Source organism: Macaca nemestrina, chromosome 4, assembly GCF_043159975.1.
Source record: "Macaca nemestrina isolate mMacNem1 chromosome 4, mMacNem.hap1, whole genome shotgun sequence".
Classification (NCBI taxonomy): Eukaryota; Metazoa; Chordata; class Mammalia; order Primates; family Cercopithecidae; genus Macaca; species Macaca nemestrina.
This window is the reverse complement of record NC_092128.1, coordinates 114,646,009-114,658,802: the sequence shown is the minus strand read 5'-3', so window position 1 is coordinate 114,658,802 and position 12,794 is coordinate 114,646,009. Positions and strand designations below refer to the sequence as shown.

General features: G+C 63.3%; 2 protein-coding genes across 24 annotated transcripts in view; one reads left to right on the top strand and one right to left on the bottom strand.

The window, feature by feature from the left end:
• The window catches only part of LOC105494244 (oxoglutarate dehydrogenase), a 467,517-nt gene extending 459,058 nt beyond the window's left edge, over window positions 1–8,459 (bottom strand). The window contains exon 1 of the mRNA XM_071095119.1: window positions 8,448–8,459. The gene's annotated coding sequence lies outside the window, so the exon portion shown is untranslated. The remainder of the gene's footprint in view (window positions 1–8,447) is intronic.
• Window positions 1–12,794, top strand: part of LOC105494213 (calcium/calmodulin dependent protein kinase II beta) — a 109,383-nt gene that overhangs the window by 89,232 nt on the left and 7,357 nt on the right. For 4 of the 23 annotated variants that reach the window (XM_011762462.3, XM_011762468.3, XM_071095123.1 and 1 more), the window contains 7 exons: window positions 2,634–2,671; window positions 2,850–2,921; window positions 4,436–4,480; window positions 6,237–6,285; window positions 7,778–7,891; window positions 8,356–8,484; window positions 10,635–10,763. In XM_011762462.3, coding sequence (XP_011760764.1) covers window positions 2,634–2,671; window positions 2,850–2,921; window positions 4,436–4,480; window positions 6,237–6,285; window positions 7,778–7,891; window positions 8,356–8,484; window positions 10,635–10,763 — 576 coding nt within the window. Of the gene's footprint in view, window positions 1–2,630; window positions 2,672–2,849; window positions 2,922–4,435; window positions 4,481–6,236; window positions 6,286–7,777; window positions 7,892–8,355; window positions 8,485–10,634; window positions 10,764–12,794 lie in introns of all 23 variants that reach the window. The other 19 variants (XM_011762472.3, XM_011762467.3, XM_011762470.3 and 16 more) reach the window with 15 other exon arrangements.

Genomic DNA, 12,794 nt, shown 5'->3' with positions numbered 1-12,794 from the left:
GCAGCACAGTTTGGAAATGCGGGTTTTGATAAGCTCAAGGATCTAAATGGAACCCTCAGTACCGAGGACTGTCCGGGGTCTCTGTCAACCCCGCCGATGGGCCTAACTGTGTTGCCTCCTTTCCTGTGAGGATTTTCTGAGGACATGCCCGGGGAAAGAGCTCAGTTCCGCTGCTGACTGGGGCGCCGTGCTGGCCCCAGTTCCAATGCAGAGCCTGGCTGGACGTGCCGCTGGGTTGGCAGAGGCTGCGTGCCTGGCTGTCCCCTCGGGGGTGGGTAGAACCTGCCTTCTGCATACCGCCTGCTTCAGTTGGCCACAGCTTTTTAAAATGTGTGTTTCTGGAAAGGACTGGGTCCCTTCCTTGCCTGTTCAGCTCCCCACGACAAATGTCCTCAAGGCGAGGCTGGATGCCTCCTTCCTCGGGCTCCTAAGAGGAGCCTGTCCCCCAGCCGTGTCGGGCAGCTGGTCACCAGCAAGGACAGTATCCCCTAGCTGCAGCCTCTGGCTGGCTGGCGCTGGGCAGATGTTTCTGAGATGAGTCGTGTGTGCTGGAGATGGGAGGGGAGCAGAGAGGGCGGGATACACAGACAGGTGAGGGGGCTATGGGGGCCTTGAAACCCTGAGTTCTGAGTCTTCAAGACTCTCCCTCCACAGCCAAGTTACAGGGAAGCAGATTTGAGCCACAGGGAAGCGGATTTGAGCCACAGCGAAGGGGAGAGTTTTCAGTTTGCGCTGTAAGGAAGTGGGCAGTCGGCATTTCTGGTCCTGGGAACTCACTGGGCAGGGCTGCCTTGGGGCATCAGGGAGGTGGTCCTGTGCGCAGCTTCACCAGGTGGGGCTTTAGGCCTGGGGACGGGAGAGTGATGCCTGAGGCCCCTCTACTTCTCCATGGATCCTGGGAGGGACTCCTGGGCTTGATACAAAATTGTTGAGCGTTAAGAGATCTGTGAAGAAAGGGAGGCTGGGAATAGGAACTGTGCCCACTGCACATGGGGTCCCCGGGGCCACGTGCAGCCACTGGTCAGGCACGACCCCAGTCCCTACAGAGCCCAGGAGGGGCCAGGGCCATGGAGGAGGAGCACTGGGCATGTGGACAGGGAGGGGGTGGTCAGCAGGCAGCAGGCCCAGGCCTGTCTGTGTCCTGCGGGGTGCAGCCTCCTGATCTCCACGGCAACCTGGAGCACCCAGCGTCAGAACCACCGGGAGGGCTTATGGAACAGATGTCCCACCCTGGAGAGGTTCTGGCTCAGGAGGGTGGGGTGGGCCTGGGAATTTGCATTTCTGACTGTACAGGGCAATTCTGCTGCTGCTGCTGCTGGGGTGGGGGAAGGATCCCATTTGAGAAGCGCTGCAGTCCTAGGTTGAAAGGTGCCTGTCTGTCCCCACCAAGGCCTGTATGGGCAGCCCGGGGTCCCCAGGCAGGAGAACCCAATTTCACGGCCTGGCCAGCCAGGGTCCTGGAGCCAGGAGGTGGGGGAGGGGTGGGGGGGTTGCTGTGCCACCTTCCTTCCTGGCTTGGCCCGGGGGCAAGCATCCCCACACTTCCCACGTCGTCATCCCCTGGGCTCCAGCCTGGCTGCCTCTCTAACCCTGTTGCACCGGCTGGCCGCATGGCCCCGGCTCTTTTTGGTGAGCGTGGTCCAGGACAGGTCACCTGTGAGTCCTGGGCCCGCAGGCTTGCGCCCCTTCCCGAACCAACACAAATCTTGTTTTCTCTCTCTCTCTCTTCCTTCCTCACTCCCTCCCCTTCTCACCTTTCCTTTTCTGTAAGGTAAGCTGACTTCCTCTTTTGGTTTATTTTTTATTTTTTTATTTATTAGTTCTGTAATTAAAATCCTAACAGCCGTGGAGAGTGTGGGCACCAGGGGCTGGGGCCAGGCCCCCCTGACCTCTGCGGGGGAGTGTTGGGTGAGGCGGAGACCCCGCTGCTGGGACCAAGTGTCCTCAGGGGCTTGTGGGCAGAAAGGCCTGTGCTGACCCCAGTCAGTGCACAGAAGCGGCCGCAAAGCCAGGGCTGCCGGGCAGCTCGGAATGAGGGTGAGCAGGGCTGCCCTCGGTGCCTGAGCTGAGAGGCCCACTGGGCAGAGCTCTGAGGCCTGGGTGCCAAGGTACGGGGGTCTGAGAGCAAGGTGAGCGCCTGGGCTGGGACAAGGCCCTCTGAGTGGGCGGCCAGCTGCAGCCCACCCACCCCTACCCCAGGATGGCGTGGCCCGGGAGGGCATGACCTCTGGGGTGCTGGCTCAGCTGCCCCCACCCCAACCTGGCACCGCTAGTCCTGAGTTCCCATCATGGAGGAGGCGGCATCCTGCCTTCCTCCAGGAAGAGCTTGCATGTGGCCCAGAAGCCAATGGGACTCCCCAGCACCCACGCGCATCTCTGGGTCTGGTCAGAGGAGAAATCCGGATGCCTATAGGAGCCCCAGGGTCACGGAGGAGGCTGGAGACAGGGCTGTCCTGGCGTGACGGGACGGCCCCCCACCTGCTCAGAGCCAGCTTGGGTGCTGGAGCCACACTTGCCTCAGGACCCTGGACTTGCTCCTGGGGAAAGAGTGGGGTCAGGCAAAGAGGTGGGGGTGCGCTGCAGCGAGACCCAGGCCCAGCACTCACCATGCCTTTTTCCTCCCCATGCAGCAGCCAAGAGTTTACTCAACAAGAAAGCAGATGGAGTCAAGGTGAGGCTCCGGCCGGGCCCTGGGGTGCCGGGGGGCCCAGAGCCTGCAGCTTCACCCCCACTCCCTGGGGCTCCTGCTCTGGAGTCCCCCTCCCCCCATATCCTGGCAGACATGGGATGGGGAATTGGCGAGTGAGGGGCTTCTCCCGCCTAAGGGTTCCTCTTCCCTCTCTCCACAGCCCCAGACGAATAGCACCAAAAACAGTGCAGCCGCCACCAGCCCCAAAGGGACGCTTCCTCCTGCCGCCCTGGTACTGAGCTCCTCAAACTCTGCCTCTCAGCCCCTCCTACGCCCCTGGCTGTGTGATTGCTGCTGGTCAGAGGGGGCCTGGTGAAGGTGGGGTCCGGCCCCGCCTGGCCTGTCTGACAGCACTCGCATGGCCCCCGCCCCTCATCCCTCACCAGTGGTGAAGTGGAGAGAAGAGGCCACTGTTGCAGGAGGCTCCACTTCAGACAGGTTTAGGGCTGCTCTGGGGAACCCCTGACTGAGACCCACAGATGTTGGGGTACTGGGGAGAGGCCCAGCCTCCTACCCATGTTGACTTGTGGATGTCTCTCCAGGAGTGTTCAGGAAGTCAGTGAGGCAGAGGACACCCTCTCCCCGCCAGGACCCCACCCTTAGCTCCCCCACCATCCTCAACAGGCCGACCCACAGACCACTCCCAGGGTCTGGCTTGGTGGGGCTGGGCCAGGCTCTGCAGGGGGAACAGCCCGTAGTGGCACATTCCATGGCCCGTGGGGAGACGGGGCCACAGTGGTGCAGTAGAGAGGTGTCTAGGTCAGGGCCATCCAAGGAGGGGGCTTGCCGTCACATCTGTGTTCCCTCAGGAGCTAGCACACCCGTGCTGCTCTGTGGCTGCCTGAGAGGCAGGACTTAGGGGCTCCCTGCCGGGGAGGGGAGGGATCCCCACCATGCTCCGCTCTGACTGCGCTCCTCAGTGCCCCTTGCCCTGGGGGCTCCTACAGGTGAACCCTACAGCAGTACTCCCAAGGATGTAAAGTTGTGGCTGGTGGGTGCCGGGTCCCCTCAGCTGTCCTAAGAGCTTTGGGGCTTGCTGGCCCATAGGTCCCCACATTTGCTGGAAGCAGGTTTGGTGTCCCCTGAGAACCCCAGGCCAGGCTTCGGGAGCCAGCCCCAGACCGCCCACGGGAATACCGGGTTTGCCAAATGGCCACCCTGAGACCCAGGAGAGGAGAGCGGTCCTGGGAGGGGCAAGCTGCTCAGAGCAGCCAGGCCATGGCTGGAGGGTGGCCTGGTGCCAGCCTACCTAAGGCCTTCCAGTGGCCAGGGTGGCCCACGTGCCAGCCTCACAGCCAGCCCCATCTCGGACCCTGTCCATCCCATGTGCCACCCCCACCCCCATGACATCTTCAGACCTGTGCCCCCTACCACGCTGGGGCACAGGTTCAAGCAGCAAAGGGTGGGGAGAACTCCCCAAGGCCGAGCCTGGCTTCTCTGGCTCCCACACACATTGTGCAGCTTGTCGGGGCCCCACGCAGTCCATCTCCTGCCCTGGACAGCAGCACCTCCGCCAGCCTGGACAGAGCTCCTGTCCATTCCATCCCTGCCGTCTGACCCAGGCTCCTCCCGCAGCTGCTCCACGCCGCCTCCATCCCTGTCCCCCACTCTGCTCTGCACTTCTTTCTCGCAGGCTCTGGCCACCCACGCCTCCTCTGTCTCCCTGTTCCCCTCCTGGTGGTCTCTGCTTCCTCCTCTTCTCACTTTCCCTCTCTTTCCTTCCTCTGTGTCTTCCTTCTTCTGTAGGAGCCTCAAACCACCGTCATCCATAACCCAGTGGACGGGATTAAGGTACTGCCCCCCTTTCCTCCTCCCGCTTTCCCCAGGCAGGAGGCTCCAGGCCAGGAAAGAGGTCTGGGGCAGCATTTGTGCCAGAGTGGAGGGCAGGTGTCCCATGGCCCTGGCCGCCCCTCCCCACAGCACAGCAGGGCCCCAGTCCATCTTTGTGGGCAACAACACGACAGACTGGTTCAGGCCCCAGGCGTGCCCCTGGAGGTGCTTGGCACAGTTGCGCCCAGTCCCCATGTAGCCAACACTCTCAGACCAGGGCTCCGCGTGTCCCACCTACCGCAGGCGGTAGGGCTTCCTGAGGTCTGGAGTGGGGCCTGCATCTCAGGAGCTGTGTCCTTGACTCTCCTGGCTATCCTCCACCCCACCTCCCTCACGCGGCCCCCAGTGCTTCCTGCTGAGCAGACCCTCCCTCCTCTGCTCCCCTCTCTGCTCTGGCCATCAGCTCCCATCACATTGACATCATCACTCTGGGGCCAGGGAAGGGGCTGGCTCTCTGGGGTGGTGGGAGGGATGGGGCCAGCAGCCAAGCCATTTCCAGGACTTCCAAAACAGCGCCGCTACACCCAACACAGCCCTCCAGCCCAGCTCCCACCTAGGCCTGGGCTCCTTACAGAGCCCCCAGAGTGCCTCTGTGGGGACCCCCACTTCCTTCTGGCCAGTGCCACCACCCAGCCCATCATCAGAAGACATCTTTCTCCATGGCAGGGACCAAGGGGCACCCATGGTGCTAGGCCAGGACCTGGGTGTTCTCCCCACCTGGCAGCTGGGGATGGGTGCCCCTGGGACCCATGTGTGTCTGGGGTGGGTCATGTTCTCTGCAAGACTCCTAAACAACCTTCTGGGCTGTGGTGAACTCTGACCCTGCACCTAAAGACCTGTAGTTCTGGTCTAGGGCCCCCGAGCAGTGTCCAGGCAGTGTCCAGACCAGGTGGCGGTCCCCCAGGGACCTCGTGAGATGTTTCCTCTGAGGAGCAGAGCAGGCCTCCTGGGGAGCTGGGGGATGGTCTTTTGAAGGGCAGCATCCCTGGAGCAGGGTGGGAGAGACTGGGCCACCTCTGCCCTCTAAGGCCACCTGAGAGGTGAGGCCGGGGCCTGGCTGGACGTCCAGTCCCGGAGGGGCAGGTGCCCTGAGGGAATGTGGGTGGCAGGAGTGCTCTGCCTGGGGCCAGGCCAAGGTTCCTGGAGCCCTGTGCGGATCTGCAGAGCTACTGGAAACACCTCACCCTGTATTTTGGATGACAGCAGCTGCTGCTTCATCGGAACCAGCCAGTCCCATTGTGTTTTACGTCTTGGAATTTCAAAAAGCCCGTTTTCCTCTCTTGTTAAAGAGTCAGCTGAGCATACCAGTCTCTGTGCCAGGCTCATCTTGCTGGGAGAATTGGAGCCCTCATGTGTTGGGGATGCAGGGTGGCCACAGCACTAGGGTGGCAGGGCCAGCCTCGGACTCTGTGCCAGCCTGTGCCGGCTGCCATGAGAATGCGCCCTGGTGAGGGGCACCCTCCCAGGGACCAGCACAGAACTGGGTGTCTTCTCCAGTCACTGCCGCATTAGGTCCACAGAGCTGGGGCACTGCAACCACCAGAGGGCATGTCCCCTGAGCCCCTGGCCTTTAAGCCCGGTCAAAGCAGCTGGGGCAGAGGTCAGCCTCAGAGCCTGGGCTGGTCCTGATGCAGGCCCAGCCCTGTCCACCTGCCCTCAGCCACGTCCCACCTGTGCTTGGCCGCATCCTGACCCACTGCCTCCCATGTTTCCTCAGGAGTCTTCTGACAGTGCCAACACCACCATAGAGGATGAAGACGCTAAAGGTACCTGCACTTGCATCCTTGTCCCGCAGCGGCCTTGGCACTGCTGGGCTGCTCTTTGAGGCGGGTGGGACTTGTGCAGGGTCAGCTCTCCTGCGATGCCTGGTGTGTGCATGTGTTGGGGGGCTCGGGGGCCCTGTAGCTGCAATCCCACCCCAAGCCTGGGTGTCAGGCCTGCCCAGAGAGTGGGAAGTGTGGCAGAGATGACTGGCAGCCGGGCAGTCTCCGTCACCGCATCCAAGTGAGGAAGCCACGGCTTTGCGCAGAGGCAGGTTCTCCACACCAGGACCCTCACGGGGAAACAGGTTCATGGGTAGAACTTTTTCCGGATGCTGTCCTTGTCTTAAAGCTCCTTAAGCTTGCATTTCTGTCCAGCGTGCACTTGCCGAGTGGCCGGGCAGCTGGGTGGGTGCTTCCGTGTTTACCTTTGCTGAACCAGGAGTGGCCTCCTGCGGTGGGTTTCTGCACCACAGATTCCAGGGCCCCCTCCCTTGCTCACCCAGGCCAATGTCTTGTGTGTTCCTCAAGAGGCCCCCAGGGCACCCGGCACTGGGGCAAGTTCCATGGAGTCCGCTGCCTCCAGACCACCCACATGGGGCCTCCTGACCCTCATCACTCACACGGTCACCTAGTAAGCCCTACGCTGTTCTCAGGGCTGCCCCGGTGCCTGACAAGGGTCAGCCACTCTGCCAGTTTAGGGGAGAAAACTTCTCACCTGTCCAAAGCTTAGCCTTGCTCCTGCCCACGCTATCCAGCTATGACACTGTCCCTGAGCAGAGATGAGCACAGGACCTCGGGCCCTGCATGCCACAGAGTGGGTGTGCGATTCCCCTGCAGTCTGGAACAGGCCCCAAAGGCGACAGCATGGAGGCTGTCCAGAGGTTCTGCCATCACCCTCAGCCCGGTGGGGCGCTGAGCACTGAGGGAGGGGACCTGGGAGGGGGGCCCAGCCTGGATCCTGCAGGGGAGAAGAGAAGACACCCCGAAGCAGCAGTTGTGGCTCAGATTTGAGCCCGAGCAGCCTCTTGAGGTGGAGGCAGACACCCCCACCCCACCAGGTGCAGAAAGAAACCTTGCCAGGCTGCCCTGAGGCTGGTATGGAGTCCAGGCAGGCCCAGTGGCCATCATGCCCCTACGATGACTGTCACTCCTCCTCCGTGGGCCTGGCCTTTGCTGGCTCTGGCCAGGAGTGGTCACAGCACTAGGGTGGCAGGGTGGCCTCTGACTCCATGCCAGCCTGCACTGGCCTGTGCTGCCCTGGCCTCTGCTGGCTCTGGCACTGGCCCCGTGTTGGCTCCTTCAGCCTTCACGTATCTGCTGCGGCCACCACAGGCCCAGGACCCCCATAGGGTGGCCACCCCACCTCCACCCCAGGAGCCCCAGGTATCCAGCTGTCATCCCCTTCCTCCCTCCTGGCCTCCCCCGTCCTTCTCCAGTTGCATTCTTTTCCTGCGGGCGCCCCACACACCTGCCTACCTCACCTGTTCCGCCTCAGCCCCCAGGGTCCCTGACATCCTGAGCTCAGTGAGGAGGGGCTCGGGAGCCCCAGAAGCCGAGGGGCCCCTGCCCTGCCCATCTCCAGCTCCCTTTAGCCCCCTGCCAGCCCCATGTAAGTAGCCTGGGCCCTGCTGCTGTGGGGGTCATATTGGAGGGCTGCTAACCCCCTAGAGGGGCCGCTCCAGAGCCAAGGGCAGGCTGAGCATGGACCCTGGCTCCAGCCTCATCACCCCACAACCCCTCACTGGGGCTTCCCAGGGCAGCCCCAGCCCATCGAGCCTCACCTCTTTGTGAGGTAGGCCCTGGACCACTTTCCTGCTCAAAGCCACTGGGCAGGATAGGAGGCCCTGGAGGCTCGGGCCTCAATTCCAGTCTTCAGGGTTGGCACAGGCCTCACTCCACCTCAGCTTGTGGGAGGGGGGAGCTCCTTGCTGTTGAGGCAGGCTCTGATTCGGGGCCTGACCCCAGGCCCCAAGGGGTCTGGAACACGGGACCCCTACCACTGACCTCCTCCGCCTTGCTGCCTCCTCGTATGTCTGTCTGCCTCATGTTCACGTCTCATCTGTTCCACCCCAGCCCCCAGGATCTCTGACATCCTGAACTCTGTGAGAAGGGGCTCAGGAACCCCAGAAGCCGAGGGCCCCCTCTCAGCGGGGCCCCTGCCCTGCCTGTCTCCGGCTCTCCTAGGCCCCCTACCCTCCCCATGTAAGTAGTGGCCCCAGGCCTGCCGCCTCTGCTGCCGGACAGCTCCCTGCGAATGGCCGGCGCTCAGCAGCTTCCCACCTGCGTGCACGGCCCAGCTACCCTGCCCCGGCGCCGCAGCCTGGCGTCCTGCCCTGGTGGGGCTTCCTGTGGGCTCTCACCCTAACCAGCAGAGCAGCTCCTGGCTTCTCCCTTAGGGGCCCAGCCCCTTACACAGTTCCTGCTCCCGCTGCTACTCTCCGCTCGCTGTCCAGCCCCAGGCCCCTCCCAAAAGGGTCTGTCTGGCCCCTCTGAGGCCCCCCATGTCCCTAGACCCTCTCTGCTCATGACTGTCCCAGCCCCAGACTTCACACCCACCCAGGGGCCCTGCCCATGGTGCCCAGGAGCCTGCACTCAGGGCCACCCTGGTTCCTGATGTGACCCCAACCCCTGAGTGCCCTTCCTCAGTCTAGGGGGCTGAGGAAGGTGCCAGAACTGAAACCCCGGCCAGGGTCCCTGGGGCTCACGAACAAGGGGATAGTATGGAGAATCATAAGCCTGGGCTCCGCTGACCTGGGCTGTCCTCATGGGGCCAGGCCAGGCCAGGCCTCCTCTGTACCGCCCGTGACTCCCGCCTCTCCCTGTAACCCTGTCCAGCGTTCCTCAAGGGCCACTTACCTGACAGCTTCTTGCTGGCCAGCAGCCTCTCCCTGGAGTGTGCCCTCTGCCCACAGCAGCTTCAGCCCATGCCACCCGACAGCCAGAGCATCCACCCTTCACTCCTGCAGCCTCCTCTTCACGCACCACGCTGTCCCCAGCAGCACCCTCTGTCCTCCTGTCTCCCTCTGTCTCCCCATATCCCCCTTGGTCACCCTACAACCTCTCTACCCACTTCCGTCCCCCTAAGTTCACCCTCTATCCCTGCATCCCCCTCTGTCCCCCAAATTCCCCTCTTTCCCTCATGTTTCTGTTTTCCTCCCCAAATTCCGCTCTGTCCCTCACATTCTCTCTCTGTCCCCCACACCCCCTTCTGTCCCCCACACCCCTTTCTGTCTCCCACACCCGCTCTGTCGCCCACATCCCCCACTGTCCCCACACACCCTCCTCTGTCACCCACACACCCCTCTGTCCCCCACACCCCCTTCTGTCCCCCATACCCTTCTGTGTCCCCCACATACCCCTCTGTCCCCCCACCCCTTCTGTCCCCCACACCTTCGTCTGTCCCCCACATCCCCCTCTGTCCCCCACATCTCTCTCTGTCCCCCACATCCCCCTCTGTCCCCCATATCTCCCTCTGTCCCCCACACTCTCCCTCTGTCCCCCACATCCCCCTCTGTCCCCCACACTCTCCCTCTGTCCCCCACACCCCCCTCTGTCCCCCACATCCTCTCTGTCCCCCACGCCCCCCTCTGCCCCCCACACCCTCCTCTGTCCCCCATATCCCCTCTGTCCCCCATACCCTCCTCTGTCCCCCATATACCCCTCTGTCCCCCACACTCTCCCTCTGTCCCCCACATCCCCCTCTGTCCCCCATACTCCCCCTCTGTCCCCCACATCCCCCTCTGTCCCCCACATCTGCCTCTGTCCTCCACACTCCCTCTCTGTCCCCCACATCCCCCTCTGTCCTCCACACTCTCCCTCTGTCCCCCACACTCCTCTGTCCCCCACATCCCCTTCTGTCCCCCACATCCTCCTCTGTCCCCCACACCCCCTCTGTCCTCCACATCCCCCTCTGTCCCCTACACTCTCCTCTGTCCCCTGCACCCTCCTCTGTCCCCCACATCCCCCTCTGTCCTCCACACTCTCCCTCCCACACCCTCCTCTGTCCCCCACACCTTCCTCTGTCCCCCACACTCACCTTGGTCCCTTCATGCCCCCCCGTCCCCAGCACCCCGCTCTGTCCCCCAAGTCTCCTCCATTTCCCTCTCTGTCCCCCAAGCTCCCCTCTGTCCCCCACATCCCCTTCTGTCCCCTGTATCCGCTCTGTTGGCCCAGGTCCACCCTTTTCCCCCCACACCCCCCCATCCTCCCTCCCTTCCCTCTCTCCCCTCGTGCCCCACCCCTACATCTCCCTCTGTGCCCCTCAATCTCTGGCTTGGCTGATTGCCCGTGGTTTCTCTCCTGCGTGCCCCCCGTGCCTGCCTTGTGTTCACGTCTTGTCTGTTCCGCCCCAGCCCCGAGGATCTCTGACATCCTGAACTCTGTGAGGAGGGGCTCAGGGACCCCAGAAGCCGAGGGCCCCTCACCAGTGGGGCCCCTGCCCTGCCCATCTCCGACTATCCCTGGCCCCCTGCCCACCCCGTGTAAGTAGCACCTTGAGTGGCCCTGGCAGCAGCTGCCCGGAGGGGCTCGGGGAGTGCGAGCCTGGCAGTGGTGCTCTGGGAAGGGCCAGCTTGCGGGGGAGGGCGGGGGCACAGGATCCCTCTGCTGGGCCCCAGGGAATTGCTTTGAAGCACATGCAGGTGCCGTTGGGTCTCACAAAATGGAGGTTATGGTTATGAAGTGTGTATGACACAAGTGTGTAGGAAGAGCATCTGAAAGAGCAGGTTTGTCGCCGACCCCAAAACTTGTGACCCTGAGGTCCACAGCCTTCTCCTGATGGGAGGGGAATGGGCAGCAGAGGGTCTGCGCGTGTGGCAAGGGCTGGCACGCCAGGAGCCGCTGGCTTGGGTCGAGGTGGACCTGCTGGGCAGGGACAGAAAAGTGTCACCGAGATGCTCTAGCATTAGAGCTGTCCAAGTCCAGACAGCAGGGAGCAGGTGGGGATCGGGAGGCGCGGATCTGGGGGGCAGCTGGGGCCAGGCTGAAACAGAGCGGGCGGGACGGGAAGCCCAGGCTGGGCAGCCTCTCCGGCCAGGGAGGAGCCAGGCTGGGCCACCTCCCGGTCTGTCTGCCGACTGCCCACAGTATCGCTTACAGGGATGGATGACATCCCAGGGCTGCCGCCACCCCCACCTGTGGGGAGACACCAGGCTGGGGGTGGTGTGGAGATGCTCTTAGAGAAGAGGCTGCTGGGCCAAGGGCTCGGCATGGCAGGGCAGTGGCTAGGTAAGTACTTGAGGGACAGGTGGGGTCTGAGTGCCCCCATCCCCTCTGCAGGCCAGGCGTGGGGGCTGCTGCAGGTGGCCAGGGGAGAGGGGTGTGGGGAGAGTGAACCTACAAGAGCAGCGGCCCGAGGAGGGGGATGCAGCCTGCAGGTTCAAAGGGACACTGGATCCACCCTGGGTGCCCGAGAGGGCAGGGGGCAGCCCCTGGAGGGGCACTCACCCCCTGAGTGTTCTGTGGTCAGCTGAGGACTCCCAGTGGGGGTTGACTGAGGGGATCAGAGGCGAGCAGCTGAGGGGAAAGACCAGGTTCTTGATGGTGATAGGGTCGGGGTGCCTGGGCGACCGACCGAACTCAAGGAGGGAGGCATGGGGAGGGGCCGCCATGCAGCTGGGGCGGGTGCACAGCAGAGCCTCTGGGGGTGGTCAGAACCCCCCACACCCGCCACTTCTAGAGCAGCTCATCTGATTTAAGGGGCTTGCTGCCCTTGCAGAAGTGGAGGGGTGTGCCCAAAGGAGCCTGCCTGGAAGGTCACCCCATCAGGTTAGCATGACCCCAGCCCAGGGCTGCAGCCTGCCCTCAAGGTCTGTGCAGTAGCCAGAGTGAGTCCTCTGAGGACAGGGCCCAGGGTGGGTATGAAGTGGCCAACTCGGGGCTCGGTGCCCAGGCTCACCTTCAGAGGCCACAGCACAGACCTCCCCGTCCAGAGTCTGCCCTGAGCTTGGCTGAGGAGGTGGGGGCTGCAGGAAGGAGTTGTGAGCAGGGTAGGATGGAGATTCGTGTGGCCCTCCTGGGAGGGGCTGGGCAGGGCTGGGAGAGGGGTGGGTGAGACGTTCCGGGAACTCGGGGAGAGGAAGAGCCTGGGTACCACCCTGAGGGCACCTGGGCCCAGGCAGCAGGTGGCCAGCTTTGGGCCATCCTACAGGCCAATCGTGAGCCCCCTCCCTTCTCCGGAAGGCACCCACCAGCTGTGTAAATAGGGCAGCTGCCCACGGCCTGCCTCAGACCCTGTCTTCTCCCGACCCACGCTCTCTAATCGCGGATTATACACAATCCAGCCTGATCCCTGGGCAGCTGCCCTCCCTCCCGCAGCCACCTCTGGCTCTGAGAGATGGGACTTGGGGCCAGCCTGGGGTCCCAGGAGTCCAGGCCAGGATGAGAACCTGCTCTGACCCCACCTGGATGCATTGGGCCTGCCTGGACCTGTCGCATCACCCCAAGAGAGCCACAGGCAATGCAAGGCTCGTGTTTGCGTCAGGGCACCTGGAAGGCCTGCCTTGCAGAGGCTC